We start from the raw sequence: 24,824 nt of genomic DNA on the forward strand, positions 1-24,824 counted from the left end.
CTATGCTACGACAATAAGACCTAGTTTTTCTTTAGTTTGTGATTGGGTGGTAGCGTTTTAGTTTCCGCAATCCATTCTGCTCCATGTTTTTTGTAAGCATGAAATGGTACTTGGTACATGCACGGACACGCTAGCTTATTCAATTACGTCCACACTTGCAAATCTTGTCCTTTTCAATTATTATTCACTTAATTTTGTGAATTAATATGGAAGTTAAATGTCAATTTTATGTGTCATCACTCATCACATGTTAAAAGTGAGTACTGCTACACTAACCACAAAAAATTGACACATTTATGTGACCTAGTGATGTAGCAAATGATACATGTCTTGTATTATTGTGTTGTAAGTCATATATCATTATGATCCATGCCATGTATTCGTAGAAAGTTATATATACTTTTTCATGTATAGAGCGCGACCTACGCTCAGATGAAGCATGTATAGAGCGCGACCTGCGCCTCAGGAATGATGATATCCAGTAGCTACACCCGCGCTCGTCTCCAATATAAACAGAGCGCGACCCGCACCTCGTGTTTCTCAAGTCATCGACTGTTTTGTTTCTTTATTTGTAACATCTATATAAACAATTGTAACCTCTTTAGAATTCAATCAAGTAAATATATAACTAAATTGAATTGAATTCTCTGGTTCTACATGGTATCAGAGCCAAACCATTGAAATCCGCTGCGTATTACAACTATCTACTATCTATATACTAAAGCAGAGACCTCTATGTTAGATTTTTCTCTTTCCTAGGTGGCACTCTAATATCAAAGCTAATTGAAACACTTCCCACACTAATTGAAACACTACCTACATGTAATTAATTAAGGAATACAAGTCCAAATCTGCTAAAACATAGGTCTAAAAGATCTACTTTATATTAAATTGAATATTATAATATATGAATTTAATCAAGTTCTGTGATCTGTTATTTGAGAATGAGCTCAACTCGCCGGTTAAATTGCTTTCTTTACCAAGCGCCAAAAGGACTAGGAGATCTATCGGCAAACTATATTCTCTTACGCGAACGAATTAACCGCTTATCATGCAAAACCGAACGTGGGAAATGATGCCGATTTTACTTTACCAAAGAAAACAAGCCACCAATGATTGTTTTGTGGGCGATCATCTGAATCCTTGATTACTAAAAAAAGAAAGAGCCAGTCGCTCTCCGGTATTGAAAAGTTTGCCTTTGGACAATCATGTCTCAATTCAGACGGATTTAAAAAAACCGTCACTCTTAGCAAATTTTCAGCACGGGCATTCCCAAGAAAGAAAAGTGGAAGTGCCTCGGATCAATCGAAACATCCAAGAAGGCACTCAACATTAACAAGGGTGGGCAAACTTTAAAGAATAAGGTGTCCATTATGGTTATAAATGAGGGAGAAAAGATTGTTTTGAATGAGTTATCCGCAGATGCACGCAGGCGTGTCCATTCATGACATCTTGGCACTTCGCTTCAACGAAGAAACAAGCTAAATTAAGCTCTGTTGCAAAAGAGGTAGGGTTTAGGGCTTTATCCGATGATTTTGAGGTCAAATTAGCGAGTCTCGACCTCCCATAAGGGGAATTGAGTTAGAAAAATTGACTTGAAGTGCCCTTCTCAAAGCCGTTTGTCCATATTGGTGCTTTCCACGAATACCAATTTCATAGATTAAGTTAGTGCTATGTATTGGTGGATGATAACCTCGATTGAGTACGATTCATAGATTTGGTCCATGTAGATGTAATTCCCCGACCGAAAGGCATTGCAATGAACAATTTTGAAGCTTTTCCATTCACATAAAATGAGAACTCTATCAGTTACTAGAACCTAATTATGAAAGCTTACCTATTTTTCAGGAACTATATAAGAGTCCTGCTAAAAAATATTTTGATCTTGATCGTAAGATGGTGATCTTGATCTTACCTATTCAAGTTTGATATCTACTATCTAATAACATAACTCTACGACCAACAATCCTAATGCCTATTTTTTAGGAATTGTATAAAAGTTCAAATCATAGTAGATATCTACTATCTCTGAGAAAAAAAATATATAAGAGTCCAAATCATAGTAACATAACTCTACGACCAACAATCCTAATAGATTTAAGATTACTTGAATGGTCTATATAAAAGGCACTAAGCATAAACAATTTATTATAACTTCTGTCACCTCCTACGTGATTAATCTCCAATATCTCGCTTCTCCTAATTCCCAACAACGATCAAATTATTTTCTTCAGACTAAACAATATGGACAACTCTGGTAAAGAAATCTCAACAAGACGAAAATGACGCCGAAAAAATTCTAACGCAGCTCCAACTCCTACTCCAAGTAAGCAAAGTTCAAAAGAATCACGAAGATGGAGAATTCCATGTCTACAAAACAAAAGAATCTCTTCTACAATGATGCGAGCAAACACAGTAATACAAAAAATTGGTAAATTCTACATACCAAGTTTTATGTTATTTATATAGATAGTACATAGATGAATTGGAATCATATTTATGTGACTATATATATTTTCTACAGATACTCAGTTGCCAAACCAATCTTTTGCAACGCCTTCTCACTCCATATGTCAAAATATTGTCACACAACCATTTGGTAAGTTTACTATATAAAACAATATTCCTAATTTCAGTTTACCTCGACACTACTTGATCTAATGAGAAAAGTTAAGCTTACCTTGACACTTCTTTTTTCCGAGACAAGCTTTTCTTTTCTTTTCTTCGAGGTAGTTTTGTTTTTCTTTCAAGCCGACACCATCTGTATATAAACCTATATAGCTACAATTATTGATCTCTTCAAACTCATGGCATTTTCAGTTACATATGGATTTGTACATTGTAGTTGCAACTAGGAGTGAAAACAAAACAAAAAAGGTAATAAAAAAGTAAATAATTAATGTATTCTTGGAGGACTTTAAATAATCAAGCACCTAGATATGAAGGGGATGCCTCATCCCCCTCTAGCTTCAAAACTGAACAAACAGCCTGCTTCGAAATATGATTCCCAAGTTCCCTTGATATTTCTGTTAGTTTCAAATCAAAACTACTCCGATAATTCTTTTTGGACGACAATACGGTAGACGAAAACATGGTAGGAGACCCCAAAAACTGCCTTCTAGGACTTGAAAAAAATGGTGAAGATCCTTGAAACCACCCCTTTGACATTAGAGGTGATGTCCCTGACCCTGTAGCATATGTCGTGTTCTCCTCTGCATTCATCAGTGGCCCACATTTTGTCTCCAATGGCAGTGGCTTCAACTCCCCTGCCGGTTTTTGTTTCATAAGTCTCTCTTTTCCCATCTCTGCTGCCATTAGAGTTTTCTCTCTGCTCATCTTAATTAACTTCCAAGGGTCAATCTTGCATGAAAGCTAGGCTTCTTTTTCAGGGTAGATGAATCTGGTTCTTTATCAATCCTTACGGAGAACCTGGTTACTTCTTGAAATAACTAGAAGTGGTTACACATACATGATCAGTGTTCGCTCATCCAGTGGATGTAGTGGCCAGTTGAGGGACCCTGGAGTGGTCTGTTATGACCTGCAGATGGTCAAGTGGGACTGCTGGAGGGCTAAGTCCAAACCGTCATGACCACATGCTTAATATAGACGAAGTCCACAGTCATGCTGATCAGGTAAGCAAGGGCCCAACTATAGGCTGTCAGAGTGAACTGATAGTCTGTTAGGACGTATAGCACACTTCCAGCCAAGATGGTGGAAAGTGAGAGCCATGTTCTAATTGAAGGCCAAGGCTGATGCAAATAGAGGGCCTCCCCCATTGCAACAAAAATCGGGACTAATGACCTAAAGGCAGCACCAACATAACTATAAGCCTCTTCCTGGAGTTGCAAAAATAATCTACTCTAGCATTCCCACTCAAATCAGCAAGCACGCCCGTTCTAAACATATCATCTTATACAAATAATCCAAGAAAGGAAAAAGTATGAACACTAAAATACTTTCTAATTCACTTTATCATATATTATGTGTGTTGTTCTTGGCTTCAAATCTATTATTAGAGAAATAAAAACATGCATAATGAAAAAGGTATATAAAAGGTGAATTTCTATATATTATGGTTTATATATTATATTTTGTACAAGTGGGACACATACACAATGGATGAATTGGACTACTTATGGAAATTATCCGGGAAATCAATTCCCATACCAATCTTTCACAACGCCTTTGCAAACTACTACAAAAACAAATCAACATGAAACTGTTATTGATGATATGGACATCGAAAATGAGTACGCAGACTACGATGATCAAATTTCAAGTGGTGGTAAATAAAATTATCAATTTATTATATTTTTTTTTTACTGTCGTTATATACATATTAATTAATCTTATTATGTAAATGGATATGGGAAAATGTAGGTTCACAAGACGAAGAAATGAATGACGATGGAGATAACAGTGAAGATACTATCACAAGTAAGTAAGATTTCCATATAACACATTCACAAATAACACTAATTAATTACAGTGAAACATTTTGTCTAACCTAATATATCTTTTTTCAGGAAAGTTTTTTTAACCTTGGAATTTTGGTGGACCAACTTGTGTGTGCAGACACTGTGGAGCTATAATATGGTACGAAGAAAGAACCATAAGAAGTAAGCGACCACTTAATCCAAAGTTTTCTCTGTGTTGTCAGGATGGAAAAGTTAAATTGGCATTGTTGAAAGAAACTCCAAGATTTTTAAAACAGTTGTTAGACTACAATGGGGGACCTAGATCAGCAAAGTTTAGAGAAAATATCAGGGCGTATAATATGATGTTTGTGTTTACATCAATGGGTGGCAAAATTGACAGAAAAATCAATAATGGTGGTGGACTTTACGTTTTCAAACTCAATGGCCAAAATCACCATAAAATTGGATCTTTGCTACCAATACCTGGAACCAAACCGAAATTTGCCCAGTTGTACATCTATGACACACAAAATGAAGTGGATAACAGAATAAATGCCTTGAGCGAAGCCGAGAAAAGCAAAACTTTAGATAGAGAAGTAATTGAGGGACTGATCAAAATGCTTGACAAAGAGAATGATCTGACAAAAGTTTTCAGAATGGCAAGAGATAGATTTAAGGAATCTGAATTTGTTCCTGTGAGTAGAAGATTAATCGGAACGCGTAACAGAGGCGCAAGACAATATAATCTACCAACGGGATCTGAAGTAGCTACCCTAATTGTAGGTGACGGATTTGAGCATAATCGAGGAAGAGATGTCATTGTGGACAGAGTCGGGCAAGGGTTACAAAGAATACATCAGCTACAACCAAGTTTCATGGCTTTGCAATATCCATTGCTCTTTCCACACGGCGAAGACGGATACTCAGCAGCCATTGAGCGCAATCAAGTGCCAGGAACAAGAACGTCAAAAAGAAAGAGAATCAGCATACGAGAATTCTATGCATTCAGAATTCAACAAAGAGAAAATGAAGGCCATACTGTAATTCTAAGTGACCGTCTCTTCAAACAATATTTGGTTGACTTATATGCATGCACAGAAGAGGACAGGTTTTCCTATATAAGATCAAACCAAAACAAAATAAGATCCGAGTTGTACTAAAACCTAAAAGATGTCGTTATTGCCGGAGACACAACACCAGCATCTGTAGGAAAGAGGGTAGTTTTACCGTCAACATTCACAGGAGGACCACGATATATGGTACAAAATTATCAAGATGCACTCGCCATCTGTAGATTTATAGGATCACCTGACCTCTTCATCACTTTTACGTGCAACCAGAAATGGCCAGAGATTGAAGAGTTCACAAAGAAAATTGGGCAAACAGCTAAAAATAGAGACGAAATAGTAGCCCGGGCTTTCAAAATCAAATTGGATGAACTGATGGATGATTTGTGCAAAAGAAAACACTTTGGAAAAGTTTGGGCAGGTAATATCATTTTTAAATTTATGTTTTACTAAATCTATTTTAGCTGATTTAGGACTACTGACAACATGATTTTGTGTTTTGCTTTTCGCTACATAAAAATCGATTTATAAATTATGTTAGCATCAAAAGAATACTTAACAGTAAACTATATAGTGACTGCAAGGATATCAAGAACGACACAGACAAAAAAAACGTTATGGTGTCCCTATTTTGTGGTCCTTAGGTAGAGTATCCCATCATCTTTCTTGCCCTGTCCAATTCCCCTTTTCCATCTTGAATTGAAATTTCAGGAGGTAAATAGAGTTGTTTCATTACCTTAGATGACACAAGAAAACACTCTATGTATGTACATTATCTGAATTCATATTCCTATTCATGTAACTCTACTACAGTCCAAATGTTTTGGCAAATACTAACACCTCATTTCATTTATTGTTAATTTGCGGTATTGTCTACGATTGAGTTTAAAAAGGGGACTACCACATGCTCACATTTTGTTGTTCCTTGAAAACAAGCCAAAGACTGCAGCGGCCGGATATTAATAAAATCATATCGCCAGAGTTGCCCAATAAAAGTGACCCCATTGCTTACGAAGCAGTTTTACAATTTATGATACATGGTCCGTGTGGACATCTAGATGAGAAATGTCCTTGCATGGTAAATAACAAGTGCAAAAGCTTCTATCCGAAGAAACTTTGCAGCCAAACCACATTTGACATCAATGGATATGCCGTGTATAGAAGAAGAGATGACAAAAGGGTGGCCATAAAGATAAAGCGTCAAAAACAGTTTAAAGTTGATAACAGTTGGGTAGTTCCTCATAATGTCGACTTGGGGTGTGTTTGTTAAATTTTAACTCATGGAAAGGAAAGGAAATAAAATGGGTGGTCCACTATGGAATGGAATGGAATGGAATGGAAAGAAAATAATTTTAAATGGTATGTGTTTGGTAAACTGGGGAAAGGAAAGTAAAAACTGGGGAAAGGAATAATCATGTTTGTTTGCAAAAGCTATGGAAAGGAATAATTGTATTGTTGGGTCATGAGTGTATTAGTAGTAAGCCCTATCTATCTATTTCCTTTCCTTTCCTTTCCACAAAATTTTTAGGGGTTAGCTAAAGACACAAAACCTTTTCTATTTCTATGATTTTGTTTCCATATGGAAAAGCTCATTTCCTTTCCATGGGTAAACAAACGCCTTAAAAACTATGGAAAAGGTGGACCACTCTTATTTTCCTTTCCTTTCCATAGTGTTTCCATCATAACAAACACACCCTTGGTTGTAAAATACCAAGCTCACATCAACGTCGAGTACTGTAACCAAATGAGGTCCGTGAAGTATTTGTTCAAGTACATAAACAAGGGGAGAGACAGGGGAACATTTGTTATTGAAGAGAAAATCAGAATGGAGAGTCAAATGGAGAACAAAATTTGCTCCGAAAGTCGATGAGATAAAAAGATACTTGACTTGTCGATACATTTCAGCTCCAAGCATGTTGGAGAATTCACAATTTCCAATTCAATATAGATTCCCAAATAGTAGAACGCCTTTCTTTTCATCTTGAAAATGAGCAGCCCATAATATACAATGACAAAGACAATCCTGTTGTGGTAGTCAATGCAGATGGCGTGCAAAAGACAAAATTCACTAAATGGATGAGAATTAATGCTGAGAACGAAGATGCAAGGCAGCTCACATATGTTGACTTTCCAACAAAATGGGTCTGGAACAAGAAGTTTAAAACATGGACAAGGAGACAATCAGGGAAGACAATCGGAAGAATTTACTATTGCCACCCAACAACAGGGGAAAGGTTTTATCTACGTTTGCTTTTGAACATTGTAAAGGGACCACGAAACTACGATGAAAGAAAGACCGTAGACGGCATTGTACATCCAAGCTTCAAATCATCTTGCATGGCGCTAGGATTACGACTTCAGGACGACGGAGAGTGGCACGATGCAATTGTAGAGGCATCACGCTGGGCATTACCTCCATCACTAAGAGAAACATTCGTCACAATTCTACTATTCTGTGAAGTCACCAATCCATTAGAGTTATGGACCGCATTACTTTGAAGTTGCTATCCGAAGACATTCTATTCCACAAAAGACAAAGGATGAACAACAATGAACTAACGCTCACCGATGGTGAACTACTGAAAACGATGCTCTCTGCGAGATAGAAAAGATAATGAACAGAATAACAGATCACTCAAGGAGTTCAAGAACTTCTCGGTTTCCGTTTCGACATGTCACTAAACAAAGCGTTGAAAATAGGTTGATACATGAGGAGTTGAGCTACGATAGAGTCGTGTGCTTGAGAAGGAATTCTTTGAACTTCACAAGGACCTAAACAGAGCGAAACTCATTTTTGATCACGATCATTGAGGCAAGAGAAAACAAGTCGGGGGAGCTATTTTTTAGATCACGGCGTGGAGGAACCGGAAAAACATTTCTTTGGAAAACAATTCTAGCAATATTGAGATCTCAAGGGAAAATTGTCTTAGCTGTTGCATCTTCTGGAATAGCATCTCTTTTGTTGCCTGGAGGGAGAATTGCACATTCACGGTTCAAAATCCCAATTAACACAGATGAGAACTCATGCTGCGACATCGGCCAAGGAACACATTTGGCCAAGCTAATGAAAGAAACGGATCTGGTTGTGTGGGACGAAGCACCAATGAATAATAAAACATTTTTCGGGCGATAGATAAGACATTAAGAGATCGATGCAATTCAATCCGCTCGTAATTCCAATGAGAAATTGTTTGGTGGGAAGACCATGCTCTTAGGAGGGGATTTTAGACAAACACTCCCCGTCATTGAGAGATCAACAAGGGAACAAGTGGTGGCTGCTTCACTAAACAAATCTTATCTATGGGATTATTGTTCGGGTATTTGTCGGCGACAACAAATATCGCCTCAAAAGAAAAAGACCTTGATCCAACAAAGGCCGAGTCGATATCACGATTCAACCCAATGGGTTCTAGATGTGGGAGAAGGCAAATTGCCGGGTCATAGCAATCAATGAATGGGAAGAGGCAAATTGGATAAAAATTCGGATGAGTTCCTAATACCGAGAAGGGATGATCCAATAAAGCAAATTGTGACAAGCACTTATCCCGATATCTTGCAAAACTACAAATGTGACGAGAAGTACCTAAAGGACAGTGTATTTTGGCACCAACAAATGATTGCATAGAAGAAGTGAATGTGTTCATTCTTTCAACTCTACCGGGAGAGTCAAAGAAATATCTAAGTCGCGGACTCAATTTGCCCGATCAATGGGAAAATAAGAAACCAAGACATTTTGTTCCCCACGGAATACCTTAACACACCGCAAGCATGTTTGGGATGCCAAACCATGCCCTCGAGTTAAAAAAAGGCGTTCCGATTATGCTCTTTTGAACATCAATACTGGATTGGGTCTTTGCAATGGGACAAGGCTAATAGTGACCGAATTTGGCGATAGAATTATCGAGGCGAGATTTTAACCGGAGAAACATAGGACAAGAAGTCTCAATACAATCGTATTGTCACGTCGTCGAATCAAAACGAAATGGCCATTCGTTTTAAAATGACGATAATTCCCGATTAAAATTTGCTTTGCAATGACTATTAACAAAAGCCAAGGCCGGACCTTGAAACATGTCGGACTCTACCTTCCAAAACCTGTTTTTAGCCATGGACAATTATATGTTGTTGTCTCACAAGACAAACTCACGGGAAGGACTGAAAATCCGGTAACGATAAAGGCGGTGAACCCTATGGCTACACCGCGTAACATAGTATTTCGGGAAATTTTCAACAACTTGCCTACGGTAATACACTTTCTTGGCGACCTTTAGAAAGTACATACATACGATTTAGTATTCAAAATCAAATCAACCCTCCAGAATTCCTACAATGATTCAAACAGTACATCAAGAAACAATGGGAACAATAGATCTATTGATGAAGTTTAATCTGGGTTTCACATATCTGAGATATTTGAAAAGGTACTTTTCAAACTACATTATACTATTCTTATAATATTATTAATTATAAAAATTATTTTGTTTAATTTTCTCATATTTGCATGTGAGGAAAACAATACAGACCTATTGGAGCATTTTCAATAAGAACAATTTTATATACAATGTAATGAGCATATTTTTTATTTTTTATATGAATTCAATTTAAGAGATTGGAGAATTTCTACACTATATATGCTAGACTAATAATAGAAAAAGCAGATATAGAAATAGACCTGTTGTTAACTTTGGCGTAATGTAGTTCGTTGATTCTATATATATATATATATAAGTATATTTTGAGTAGTTAAGTGTACATACCAGTGATGGAGCTTCTCTTTGATTTTGGAATGAGTCACAATCTCTTTCTTCTCATTTCTTTCTTCTGGAATGAGTCCAAACACTCCACTCTCTCTTCCAAAAATAGTGCATAGGTACGAGCAATCCCAAGCTGAATTAAAAAAAACACTTAGTTGCTTTAAGAAGAAGAAAAAAAATAAGAACACACTGTCCCTGTGTCATAGAAAAATAGCCTATAATATCAGTTCATGCAGGACCCACAGTCATGCTGATCAGGTAAGCAAGGGCCCAGCTATAAGCAGTCAGAGTGAACTGATAGTCTGTTAGGACGTATAGCACACTTCCAGCAAAGATGGTGGAAAGTGAGAGACATGTTCTAATTGAAGGCCAAGGCTGATGCAAATAGAGGGCCTCCTCCATTGCAACAAAAATCGGGACTGCTGACCAAAAGACAATGAATGTATCTACATTGGCATGAAGGAGTAGCTCACTGTTCGTAAAAAGCGATAGATAAAATATCATTGCCGCTGGTAGGAATCACCACATGGTTAGAAAGTCGAGCGAAGTCGCTCCAAAAATCTTGAGCTTCCCAAAGAGAAGAACCCGGCGGACACTTGTGAAATCTTTGCAACGCCATTAGTGCTCCCGGTAAGGGAACTTCATGACTGCCCATTTGTTAATAATAGAGATTTGTGTCACATGGATAAGGTCGAAGGGAATAGAAGAAGGGCCTCGAGGTTGTTATAAAGTACAAGACTCCACGCAGTTAATACTAATATGTCCAACTGATTAGGATCACGATAGGCCCGATAATAAAAGACAAAGTGACAAACAAATAGTTCCTTATTTTTAGCATGTATCACTGAAAGTACATTTGCAAGCAATTGACCATGGACCATCTTGATCTCCATTGGAGCAAAAAAGTTTATATAGCTTGGGGAACCAGCCACTAAATTTTCTCAATAAATTGGATTCACAATGCAATTCCGGTGAAGACATATCATTTTACGTCATGCAACTATTTCAAGCATTTCCCTTATTTAGTTGATGTGTATGTATGCGAGGGTCGGGGGATGGGCTAATCATAGATGATAAGTATAATCCAAAAGGTATTTTATGGAAAACTTCCACTTTTGAAACAAATATTAGAAGTGTACTTTCAAAAGGTGATGACATACCAAAATACAAATGCAAGATCATACACTGTATTCTTCCAAGAAATTCAAAACCACATTTATATCGTAAAAGTCAACAAATTTAGAAATAATGCAAACCTCACAGCCAAAGAACCCGAGAACAACGCCAGAGCACACATACCGCTAATGGTTGCACGGGCCCTGTTCATTAGGAAATTGAAGTGAGCGGTTAATCTCCATTAAAGATCACCGGCTATAACATCAATCTTGCTACTACGTGACTGGTGTTATAAAACATTAAAACTCAGAAGACATATTTCAACACATCTAAACAAAAATGACGGCCAAAAGAGATACTAAGGACAACATGGAGTGAAAGATCTAAACATACCTGGATAAAGTGGAAAGAAAAGACCATAAGGCTCCAGGTATTCGTTAAGGTCCATCCATCCAATTCCTGGTTCAACAACCACATCCATGTCCTCGACATGTAATGCTTTGACATTCTGCAAAGCAAAATATTTACTCGGCAGCGTCATGACGACATGCTTAATATAAACGAAGTCCACAGTCATGCTGATCAGGTAAGCAAGGGCCCAGCTATAGGCTGTCAGAGTACGTATAGCACACTTCCAGCAAAGATGGTGGAAAGTGAGAGCTCCACAGTCATGCTGATCAGGTAAGCAAGAGCCCAGCTATAGGCTATCGAGTGGAACCCGATAGTCTGTTAGGGCGTATAGCACACTTCCAAAGAAAGATGGTGGAAAGTGAGAGCCATGTTCTAATTGAAGGCCAAAGGCTGATGCAAATAGAGGGCCTCCTCCATTGCAACAAAAATCGGGACTACTGACCTAAAGACAATGAATGTATCTACATTGGCATGAAGGAGTAGCTCACTGTTCGTAAAAAGCGATAGATAAAATATCATTGCCGCTGGTAGGAATCACCACATGGTTAGAAAGTCGAGCGAGTCTTGCTCCAAAATCTTGAGCTTCCCAAAGAGAAGAACCCTAGCAGCACTTGTGAAGTACTGCTCTCGGGTAAGGGAACTTCATGACTGCCCATTTGTTAATAATAGAGACCAGAGATGCGAAATCACGGTAACCAGCCAGCCTACCGTGATATCTTGATACATGTTGGAGCAAGCTATCATACCAGGTTGATTGTACTTCACCAGAGGGCAAAGCAAATATGGGAATTTCCTTCACTTCACCATCCTTGGGGTTTTCCACATCATTCACCATCTTCAATGTCAAGTAATCAAGAAACTTCCATAGTGTCTAAAAGTAAAACATTCATTCTTCAATAACCTACTCAAATTACCAATTGCATATATAATCCTAATAAACAATGAGGATGATTTAATAAGGAAACAAATTTTACTCTATCTCACTATTGTAATATGCATATTTCTTCACCACATTAGTTCGTAAATAAACAAGACTAATTGCTAATAATAATAGAATCATGTAGACCTAATTGAATTTCGGAACTGACTCACGACTCACACAAACAAAACTTAAGTGCACAATGCAAATTTCTTAATTACCTTAGTTATTTCAACAATATGTGTTTCCAGGTTGCATGAGTTCTCCAAAAGATCCTTTATGCTCTGGATGTTGTATTTGAAGAGCCACATTTTCACTTTTAAATGCCTAGCGGAAAATGAAGTTGGATGGACTTCAACAACACATGGCAGAACCTTACTTTCTCCAATTTGCTCGAACGGCAATTGGAAACAAATAATACTCAAGATAACCAAGGCATCATTTCTGAAACTCAGCAAATGTCCCGACCACTCATCCCTTTGAAATGATGCTTTCTCTTTTATTTTGTCTGTGCTCATTTTCCTTATGTGCTCCATGTGGAATTTGGAGGGAACTTCTTTACATTAATGTTCAATATTTAAATCCTGTGTCCACTCCAACTGTATAGCCTATCTGCCATCTATGGAATATGAACGATAATAGCTACAAAATCCTTGAAAGAAGACCCTATAATGCACCGAACCTAGCAAAAAAGACACAGAATAATATAAAATACCTGGCTAAAAGAGCAGCACTCTTGCGCTTCCAGAATTGGAAAAAAATTACATGTGGCAGAACCTTGCAAAATCAAATGGAAACACATTCAAATAATGAAGTATTGTGCATTTCTGTGTTCAAACCAGCAATTCGAAACAGAGTGGGTATATTCACTTGCCTATTTTTTAGGAACTATATAAGAGTCCTAATCATATTTGATATCTACTCTCTAATAACATAACTATGCGGACAACAATCCTAATAAATTTAGAATTTAGATTACAAATCAAAATATAAAACCTTCTCTGAGAAAAAATACACAATGGTCTGTATAAAAGGCACTAAGGAGAAACAATTTATTATAAATCCTGTGACCTCCTACGTAAAACATAATCTTGGTCTATTAATTGACTGCTCAAAGGTATGTTTTTTCAGTTCTCACAACTATTCTATGATCATCAAACCTATTAATATATTACTTTTATGTTCTTCAACTTGCTACAGCACAACTCATCGCATCTGCAATTAGACTATTCATCACATCTGCAATCTTCTTATACATTACAAATTTTAGTTCACAATGAACAATACCAGTCATGAATCCCATCAGAACAACAACTATTTTAATTTTCGAGTGTTTGACTCAGACTAATTTTTTGCACAGGAACATGGATGAAAAAGGATACAAAAGAATAAAGGAGATCAATGACACCAATGGAAATTACAGAATAAAAGTCAGAGTGAGTAGAATATGGGAAGCAACCGACTTCAATACAGATAAAATCAAAAGTTTAGACATGGTGCTAATAGATGAGCATGTAAGTACAAGTATTTTAGAAAATTGCAAATATTAGATACATGAAATTTTATGATCTGACAATTTTAAAATCTAACAGGGAGATCAGATACATGCAAAAATCCCAATTTCCTTTGTGCTCAAATATAAACCACAGCTGAAGGAGATGCAAATCTACTACATGGAAGAGTTTTCTACATTCAAAATATATGAAAAAGTGACATACCGTCCTGTCAATCATGACTTCATCATTATGTTCAATTGGAATACGATCTTGAAGCCATCCAAAGAAGTAGATGTACAGTTTCCAAAACAGCTATTTAACTTCACAAATTTTTCTGAAGTGTCATCAAGAAAAGACAACATACACCTAACAGGTAAATACTACATCTACATTCACTAAAACAATAAGTACTCAACTTAATTGCTATGTCATAACACAATTCTATTTCAATGTCTACAGATGTCATCGGAATAGTCAAAACGTGGACACAACCAATAGAAAAATTGAAGAAAAATAAAAATAAAACTACCATGATGAAAATATATTTAATAGATGAATGGTAAGTCTTCTAAATTGACAGCTTATTATACAACATAATCAACCTTTGTACTAACTAAAATTGTTTAAGTGATTATTGCAGGAACTCTTCTATAGCGGTAACTATTTGGGGTGAGAATGCAAACAATGTCAAAGATTGGATAGTTCAAAACACTTCAAGGAGAACTGTATTAATAATAAGTTCAACATCCGTTAGTTACTTTAACGGTACGTTATATCAATACATTTATTTGTTTATAAGTGAAATATTATCTAAAATTAACTTTATATGATAGGAACGTATTCTCTTTCTACAACATCGGCGACAAAAATATACCAGGATTCAGAAATTCCAGAATTTACCGTTCTGAAAAACAGGTACAATCAAATAGAACTATCACAAAGTAATAATTAATCAGTTTAATAGAAATAAAACTGGAAAAAAAAACTTTTTTTACAGTCCAATGGAAGTTGAAATACAAGAAGAGCAAATGAAGACATCGAAAACTACCGAAGAAGTATTGACCCAAAACAGGAGGTGTTTGTCCGAGATAACAAATTCTGTGACAGATCTTTTTTCAGACGTAAGTTACTTCTTCTTATGAGCTACTTACAAAAAATAAAACAATACAACGTTTAATGACTTATTACTTTGCAGGAAAAATACTTCACATGCAAGGCATCCATAACAAAAGTGATGCACGAAAACGGTTGGTATTACAACGCTTGCCCAAACTCCAATTGTGGAAAGAAGTTGAATATGAACGCAGGAGGATATGATTGCACAAAGCATGGTGTCGTGGACCCAATTCAAAAGTAAGTCTCTTTCATCAAGTATCACTTACAATATATGAAGCATGGTATATCAACTAAACATACACTAAATTTCAAGGTACATCCTAAAGTTTGATATTGAGGACAACACAGCCACTGCAAGGGCAACTGCATTTGAAGAAGTGGCATCAACTTTAATGAAAAAAGAGCATGCCGAATTAATCGCAATGGATTCAAAGGTAGATTATTTATACACAAATTGCCAACTAATAGAGATAACATCCAAAATTATGTTAATTGGTCGTTGATATATCTTTATAGGAGAATGGAACAGAGTTTGCTGAAAAGGAATTTAGGAAGCTGATTGGCCATACGGCTATATTCGGATAAGAGTCACAAAATTCAACAAAGAAGCGAAACAATAATTCACTCACTATTTCTAAAGTCTTTTCACTTCACAACGACTACTACAACGGAGAAGAAAATCCAAAGGTACAATCCATATCTGTCATTAGAACAATTACTACAGTCTAAGTTTACTTTATTTTGTGTAACATAATATAACAATACAACATCTTTATACTATTTTTTTTTTCAATAGATTTCACATCGTTCAAAAGTGCATTTGGATGGAAGTGTCACAACCATCACTGAAGATTCAAACGAGGGAGAAGACGACCAACCACCAAACAAGAAAGTTTGCAAAACAAGTGAAGACAAACAAGATTAATAATTTACTAGCAAAATTATATTTTTAATTTATACTTGCCAATGCAACAGACATGGATATTATTAGCATACATTAGTCCGTTATTGCAATAGAATGTTTCTACCTTTTTATTTTTTACTAAAATTATTCTTCTGTATATATTATTGTTATTTCAATCAGATGCATAAGTGGAAAGTATGCAATGATAGATTAAGTGTAGTTAAAGCAAGCAAAAGTTATAACAAAGATCAAAGTAGCCAATTTGGGGTTAGTACAATATTAATTTGGTCTTGATATACTGATGCCAGAATCAATGCGGCCTATGCTCCAGGGGTGAACCCCAAGAAGTAGAATTGGCTGAGCAAGGGCCCTGTATGCAAAGGTTTTAACCGAAAAACCTCCATCTTTTGATGCTTTCCATTGCCAAGAATCACATTGGTTGGTTAGGGAGACATGTTGGAGGAGAGATGTTAGGTTAGTGTACCTGTATCTTTATGATGATTTCAGAATAAACCTTTAACTCATTCTCATTGCAAACCATGGTGATTCATTGCCAAGAATCACATTTGCAAACCATGGTTTTTGTTTGGATAGTTAGACATGGTATTCCTCCTCTCCTCTTGTGCGTGTGGTGGTGCTAGGGAGAACTCCAAGCACATATTCTATGGTAGATATTCCAAATCTGTGTTCTTTGAGAGTTAAAAAGATTTCAAGGGATTAGGAACTTCGGTTCTAAGCTCTAATCTTGAATGGAGAGGCGTGTAAGGCCAATAACACAAGTATCGATGTCAATACAGATGCATCACGTTTTGGGATTCTATCACCGCCATTTCAAGCGAGAGGAATCTCATAAGATTTAGAGGCAAGAGGACAACTCCATGTGACTCCCAAGATCATCTCGAGAGATGAGGTTATATACTCAGAACAACTTGTTGAAGGACCACGATTAACTGCATCAGTACTACACAACATTGGAGTATCTACTGCTTATATATAGTAGCAAACAAGCTATTGACTGTGCATGGAAGATCAGAAAATGGAGGTTCTATAGTAAATTCCGATGGTTTCATAACTGCAACAGCTTGTGGCTATGGAGGGATGGCCAGAGATCATAGTGGTAAAGACATTTTTCTATGCAATGGTAGAAGTGGAAACTGAAAAGTGGTCTATCCTGCATCAAGAAATGAAAGCCGTTGAAGCCTGCATAGCTGGTTTTTTGTTGCATAGGTGTATAAGGGTGCAGATGTAGTCTGATTATGGTATAGCAGTGTAGAGAACAAATGGTAATATCCCCCTCCATGGCGTTACCTTAATATCGTTGATGCAAATGAAGGGACTAGAGGATAATTGGACTGGTGCTAACATATAAACATTGCTACAGCCTACAGGGAGACAAACAGAGTCAAATAGAGTACTAGCTAGGAGATCTGCAGCTAAAAGAATTGTCATACCCTGACAATCCTAATATCTATCGGTTGCAAATTAAGAGATTATAATTGAATACATTTTTTTCAAACAAATTTTACTAGGCATATATATACAGATTTATTACAATATATATTGCTTCAAAACCAGAGACACATATTTATCAGAAGTATTCAAAAAAGATTCTAGGACATCTTAAGATCACCAAAATGATTCCCAACATTTCCCACAGGATCTGGAACAGCTGACATGTTAAGATCCCCAAAATGATTCCCAAGATTTCTCACTACAACATCTGGAACAGCCAGCTCCGACGTTCCACGTTGGGAGTTGTGTCGTGAAGCACTTTTCTTTTGTAAAACTTTCATCTGCTTCAACTTAGTTTTCATCTTTTGCCGGTGTTCACGCTCAATAAGTTTTGCCCTCGCTCTAATTGCATCCTTCCTCAATTGACACACATCAAACTCCATACATAAAGCCTTACATCTAGCAGTCATTTTTTGCTTTGCCATTAATCTTATTGAATCCAATTCTTTAAAACATTCAGCAATCCATGATCTATCATCTTCAGTTGAAGCTGTCTCTCCGAAAAAACCAGTGCAAGGGCAACTTTATAAACATTATGTGAAGAATGAACTCTGAAGTAAACAAAATACACCGAGGGCCGATGTAAACAGTCAATTTCACCGTCTGTTGGTTTTTGAACGTCTTTTAGCGTTAATTGTTGAAGATTGCTGCAATGGGACTGGTAACACCGTTACTCCTCTAATGTCATCAGAATCATTCATCTTATCAAGTGTTCTTTGAGCTTCAACATAGACCGTAAGATCTCTAATCTGCACCATTAACATGAGACTCTGAAACAAAACACAGTTCTAACTAAATAAGTACGTAAAGAAGTTTGGAGGTGGTTACAAATATATTATACCTGTTCTTCCAAATCCACTATTTACTCATCCTTCAATCTGAGCGTCGATCTTTCCCTGAAAGAAGAAGCATAAGTTGAATTTTGGCGCAGTTGAAAAACAGCCATGGCCATACTCAAACTTCTATGATGGAGTCTCAACTATCAAACATTGACACGCTCAAACAGCAAAGGTAAACCAAGTTCAATGCATAAGGTAGTTACGAAAATATCATTACCAATTACCTGAAATTCCATATATAGCACTAATATTCTCCAAATATTGGATAGTTCACGTGTTAATACTAATATGTCCAACTGATTAGGATGCAGTAGGCCAGTAATAAAAGACAAAGTGACAAACAAATAGTTCCTTATTTTTAGCATGTATCACCTGAGTACATTTGCAAGCAATTGACCATGGACCATCTTCAGTCTCCATTGGAGCAAAAAAGTTTATATAGCTTGGGGAACCAGCCACTAAATTTTCTTAATAAATTGGATTCACAATGCAATTCCAGTGAAGACATATCATTTCTGTCATGCAACTATTTCAAGCATTTCCCTTATTTAGTTGATGTGTATGTACGGTCGTGGGGATGGTAATTAATCATAGATGATAAGTATAATCCAAAAGGTATTTTCTTTGGAAAACTTCCACTTTTGAAACAAATATTAGAAGTGTACTTTCAAAAGGGTGATGAGATACCAAAATACAAATGCAAGATCATACGTATTCTTCCAAGAAATTCAAAACCACATTTATATCCGTAAAAGTCAACAAATTCAGGAAAGAATGCAAACCTCACACCAAAGAACCCGAGCAACGTAGAGTACACACATGCTTTGCCAATGGTTGCACCGGGCCACATTCATTAGGAAATTGAAGTGAGCGGTTAATCTCCATTAAAGATCAGTGGCTATAACATCAATCTTGCTACTACGTGGATGGTGTTATAAAACATTAAAACTTCGGAAGACATATTTCAACACATCCAAACAAAATGGCGGCCAAAAGAGATACTAAGGACAACATGGAGTGAAAGATCTAAACGGACTGGATAAAGTGGAAAGAAAAGACCATAAGGCTCCAGGTATTCGTTAAGGTCCATCCATCCAATTCCTGGTTCAACAACCACATCCATGTCCTCGACATGTAATGCTTTGACATTCTGCAAAGCAAAATATTTACTCGGCGGCGTCATGACGACATGCTTAATATAAACGAAGTCCACAGCCATGCTGATCAGGTAAGCAAGGGCCCAGCTATAGGCTATCAGAGTACGTATAGCACACTTCCAGCAAAGATGGTGGAAAGTGAGAGCTCCACGATCATCTTGTCCGAGGTAAGCAAGAGCTATAGGCTAGTGTCGTGAGTGAACCGATAGTCCGTTAGGGGCGTATAGCACACTTCCGGCAAAGTTGGTGGAAAAGTGAGAGCCATGTTCTAATTGAAGGCCAAAGCTGATGCAAATAGAGGGCCTCCTCCATTGCAACAAAAATCGGAATTTGCGACCTAAAAGACAATGAATGTATCTACATTGGCATGAATGAGTAGCTCACTATTAAGTAAAAGCGATAGATAAAATATCATTGCCGCTTGGTAGGAATCACCACATGGTTAGAAATTGACGAGTCATGCTCCAAAATCTTGAGCTTCCCAAAGAGAAGAACCCCAAAGACACTTGTGAAGTCTTTCTCCGGTAAGGAAACTTCATGACTGCCCATTTGTTAATAATAGAGACCGAGAGATGCCGAAATCACGGTAACCCAAAGAAAATGATACCATATCTTGATACATGTTGGAGCAAGCTATCATACCAGGTTGATTGTACTTCACCAAAGGGCAAAGCGAATATGGGAATTTCCTTCACTTCACCATCCTTGGGGTTTTTCACATCATTCACCATCTAAATTAGAAGTTCCTCTTATCGGGTTCTGTTCAACAAATATTTACTTTTTTATTACTTGACAAAATTCTCAACCCATTTAATTTTCTAAACTTTTTAAAATTCATATCATGCTAATCAATGATATTACAAAGAAAAAAAAAAAAATGACGTAAAAAGAAACCTCCATAGTGTCTAAAAGTAAAACATTCATTCTTCAATAACCTACTCAGATTACCAATTGCATATATAATCCTAATAAACAATGAGGATGATTTAATAAGGAAACAAATTTTACTCTATCTCACTATTGTAATATGCATATTTCTTCACCACATTAGTTCATAAATAAACAAGACTAATTGCTAAAAATAATAGAATCACGTAGACCTAATTGAATTTCGGAACTGACTCACGACTCACACAAACAAAACTTAAGTGCACAATGCAAATTTCTTAATTACCTTAGTTATTTCAACAATATGTGTTTCCAGGTTGCATGAGTTCTCCAAAAGATCCTTTATGCTCTGGATGTTGTATTTGGAGAGCCACATTTTCACTTTTAAATGCCTAGCGGAAAATGAAGTTGGATGGACTTCAACAACACATGGCAGAACCTTACTTTCTCCAATTTGCTCGAACGGCAATTGGAAACAAATAATACTCAAGATAACCAAGGCATCATTTCTGAAACTCAGCAAATGTCCCGACCACTCATCCCTTTGAAATGCTGCTTTCTCTTTTATTTTGTCTATGCCCATTTTCCTTATGTGCTCCATGTGGGACTAGAGGGAACTTCTTTCTGTGTCTGAATATTTAAATCCTGTGTCCACTCCAACTGTGTAGCCTATCTGCCATCTATGGAATATGAACGATAATAGCTACAAAATCCTTGAAAGAAGACCCTATAATGCACCGAACCTAGCAAAAAAGACACAGAATAATATAAAATACTTGGCTTTTCAGCACTCTTGCGCTTCCAGAATTGGAAAAAAATTACATGTGGCAGAACCTTGCAAAATCAAATGGAAACACATTCAAATAATGAAGTATTGTGCATTTCTGTGTTCAAACCAGCAATTCGAAACAGAGTGGGTCTATTCACTTGCCTATTTTTTTAGGAACTATATAAGAGTCCTAATCATATTTGATATCTACTCTCTAATAACATAACTATGCGGACAACAATCCTAATAAATTTAGAATTTAGATTACAAATCAAAATATAAAACCTTCTCTGAGAAAAAAATACACAATGGTCTATATAAAAGGCACTAAAGAGAAACAATTTATTATAACTCCTGTGACCTCCTACGTAAAACATAATCTTGGTCTATTAATTGACTGCTCAAAGGTATGTTTTCTCAGTTCTCACAACTATTCTATGATCATCAAACATATTAATATATTACTTTTATGTTCTTCAACTTGCTACAACACAACTCATCGCATCTGCAATTAGACTATTCATCACATCTACAATCCTCTTATACATTACAAATTTTAGTTCACAATGAACAATACCAGTCATGAATCCCATCAGAATTGAACATCCCATCAGAACAACAACTATTTTAATTTTTAACTCAGACTAATTTTTTGCACAGGAACATGGCTGAAAAAGGATACAAAAGAATAAAGGAGATCAATGACACAAAATTATATTGCAGGGTCATGGAATACAAAAATTACAACTTATGTAAAAATAAGTTGCTAAAGGAAATTCTAGAAGCAGAACTTGATGTTCAACAAGATCCAGTGTACAACACAAAAATTGAGAACGGACGATTCATCGCACGATTAATAACAAGATACATGTACCAAAACACATATTCTTTAACAATGAAGGCGTCATAGTTAAAGAATTCTTTGGAAACCCCCGTGATATTCTATAGAAAAGGCACAAGATTAGGCTGCTTTTAATGCTATCAAATTTATAAAAAAGATGAGCGTGAAATAGAAATTGAAGACTTCAATTTCAAAGAACTCTTGAAGAAAAAAAAAACAAGTTGAAGAAAAACAAATTCAGCTAGACACCATCAAAAACGTTATGCTAGATTGTATGATTGAAGAAAAAGAAAGCAAAGACAAGATCTTTGAGCTCAAGGAAATCATTAAAGAGATGAAGGAAAATGAGAAAATTAGTTGCAAAGATATTAGCAACAAAGACAAGAAGAAGGATTTGAAAATAAAGAAAAGGAAAGCATCACAATGAATACTGCTTCTCATTTATGAAAGTTTGTCACTATTGAATCCGTCTTTAATTTGTGGTTTAAATTTTATATATGATTAACAACTATGTTTAGTGATAATCTTTACAACTATATATGCTTTAATTTTATTTCTAGCTTGATTTCCAAGACCATTTTGTCATGTATGCCTGGAAAATGGGGTTGCATTGGGCCTTGCTGGAGGGTTCATTTATTTCGTTTATTTGAGTGCTGGGTAGGTATTCCACCTTCAGAGGCAGGTGACCAAGGTAAACACCGAGAACAACCATCAAGTCTTTACAACTGTTTTAATGATGACAAAATTACAAAAACAGCTAACTACTCATGAGTCATGATCATAAGTAGAATTGTAAATTAACAAAAAGGGGACAAAACATATGTACAAACCACACCATATCTACCAAAACATGTCAATCTGCCAGAAGCACTAGGCAGCAAGTGTGACTCTGAAGATTACTAGCCGTCCCAGCCAATCCGTATATATAGTGGAACATAGACACACTCTTTATTATTTGTGTTATACATTACTTTGAAAATTGACCCGAGTATCTGCAGCTAACATTCACATTTGTCAAACACGTTCGCATTGATGTGTAGTAAGTTTACTGAGTATTGGTCACAGTCACAATATTGCTCGATCAAAACAAATCTTTGTCAGGAGTTATTGGTTCAATCTCTTGCAATTCTACCAACATTATCATAAAACTTACAATTCCCATTCGAAAGGGGGAACTTCACATATCTTATTATTATAACTAACTTAATCCTCAACCACAAAACACATTTAAATTCGGAAATTAATAAGAAGGATTTTTGGTATAGGATTTTCTAACAACAATTTCTTAGACACCATCTATTTGGATATGAATTTGAGTGTGCACAATTAAGTGATAAGGAACTCTGAATAACTCAATTCAAGAATAATTAATTTTAGTATGTTATAAATATTATGTAATAAATAAATAAATAATAAAATGATGATGAAATTTTAGGAGAATAATAATAATAATAGTGAGCAAAAATAATTTTTAAATTCTATTTCAAAAAGTATAATATTGGATTGAGGCCGGGCGTATGCCCGGGTCCAAAAACTAGTTAATCAAACTATTCTTGAATCCTTGAATCTCAAACCCAAATTTTTTCCAAAACCTAAACCTCAAACCCAAATTTTTTTTTTTTTTTTTTTTTTTTTTTTTTTGCAATGGCTGAATCTGACAATAATTCCTAAAACGTCATACATCACCACTACACCCCACAAGACAACTCCGCATTCCCAAAAACTATTTTATTAAATGAGTCAAACTATACCATATGGGCTCCTCTCATGCGGATCGTGTTATTGGAGCAAGGGGAAAGATTGGTTTTTCAGCATCGGGCATGAGTTGAACTGGATATGACTTCTTTGAATATGAAGCTTGGGCAACAAATAATGAAAAGGTGAAAAGTTGGCTTATTGATTCTATGGAGATTTCTCTTATAAATCGATATATTCGTCTTCCTACTACGAAAGACATTTGGGAGGCTGTGGAGAAGACCTTCTATGATGACTCTGATGAAACTCGAATTTTTGAATTGAATACGAAGTGCTTTGAAGCGAAGCAGAATGGGAGACATATTCCTTCCTATTACAACGAATTGGTGGTCATGTTCTAGGAAATTGATCAAAGGGTGACATCCCATAATAACAATGTTGCAGCTGTAGTTCATGAGACGTCAACAATGACCAGATTGCGGGTTCATATGTTTTTGCGTGGACTAGATTCGGAGTATGATCAGGTGCGTGGAGAGATTCTTCGCAAGGAACCTAAATTTTCCTTGGAGCAAAGCTATGCTTACATTCGCAAGGTGCAATCAGAGAAACAGGCTATGGGGCGCTCTGTATCAACTGAATCCTCTGTCTTGGCTGTTCATAGCAAGACCATTAATCCACCCGGTTTCTCTGGTCCTTCACGCCACCCTAAAGGTAAATCCAATCCTTATGCATATAAAAAGTACAATATTTGTGGAGAATTGGGTCATAGCAATGAGAGATGTTATGAAGTGATTGGTTATCCTGATTGGTGGGACTTCGCAAAGAGACCACGAAAGAATATAAACAAGGCTGCCATTGCTAATGTTGTGCATGGACATCTAGACCATGCTTCGACTAATGTAACTCAATCAGGTATGAATGG

General features: G+C 36.4%; 1 protein-coding gene and 1 pseudogene across 1 annotated transcript; one reads left to right on the forward strand and one right to left on the reverse strand.

Annotated features, from left to right (window-relative positions):
* Positions 1-3,569: 3,569 nt before the first annotated feature.
* LOC147522314 (GDP-mannose transporter GONST3 pseudogene) lies at positions 3,570-12,607 on the reverse strand (annotated as a pseudogene).
* Positions 4,234-6,091, forward strand: LOC147522315 (uncharacterized). Its single transcript, XM_086557462.1, has 4 exons — positions 4,234-4,285; positions 4,381-4,441; positions 4,576-5,474; positions 5,589-6,091. The coding sequence occupies exons 1-4, from the start codon at positions 4,234-4,236 to the stop codon at positions 5,936-5,938; spliced, it is 1,362 nt and encodes a 453-aa protein (XP_086413588.1). The 3' UTR covers positions 5,939-6,091.
* Positions 12,608-24,824: the final 12,217 nt, after the last annotated feature.

Source organism: Coptis chinensis, chromosome 1 (genome assembly GCF_015680905.1).
Source record: "Coptis chinensis isolate HL-2020 chromosome 1, ASM1568090v1, whole genome shotgun sequence".
NCBI classification, from domain to species: Eukaryota; Viridiplantae; Streptophyta; class Magnoliopsida; order Ranunculales; family Ranunculaceae; genus Coptis; species Coptis chinensis.

Bases quoted from the DNA above. Each gene is read 5' to 3' on its own strand.
- LOC147522315 (XM_086557462.1), top strand. From the start codon at position 4,234: ATGGACATCGAAAATGAGTACGCAGACTACGATGATCAAATTTCAAGT. The intron at 4,442-4,575 runs GTAAGATTTCCA...TTGTGTGTGCAG, and splicing joins GAAGATACTATCACAAGTAA to ACACTGTGGAGCTATAATAT. The intron at 5,475-5,588 runs GTCTCTTCAAAC...AAAACCTAAAAG, and splicing joins TACTGTAATTCTAAGTGACC to ATGTCGTTATTGCCGGAGAC.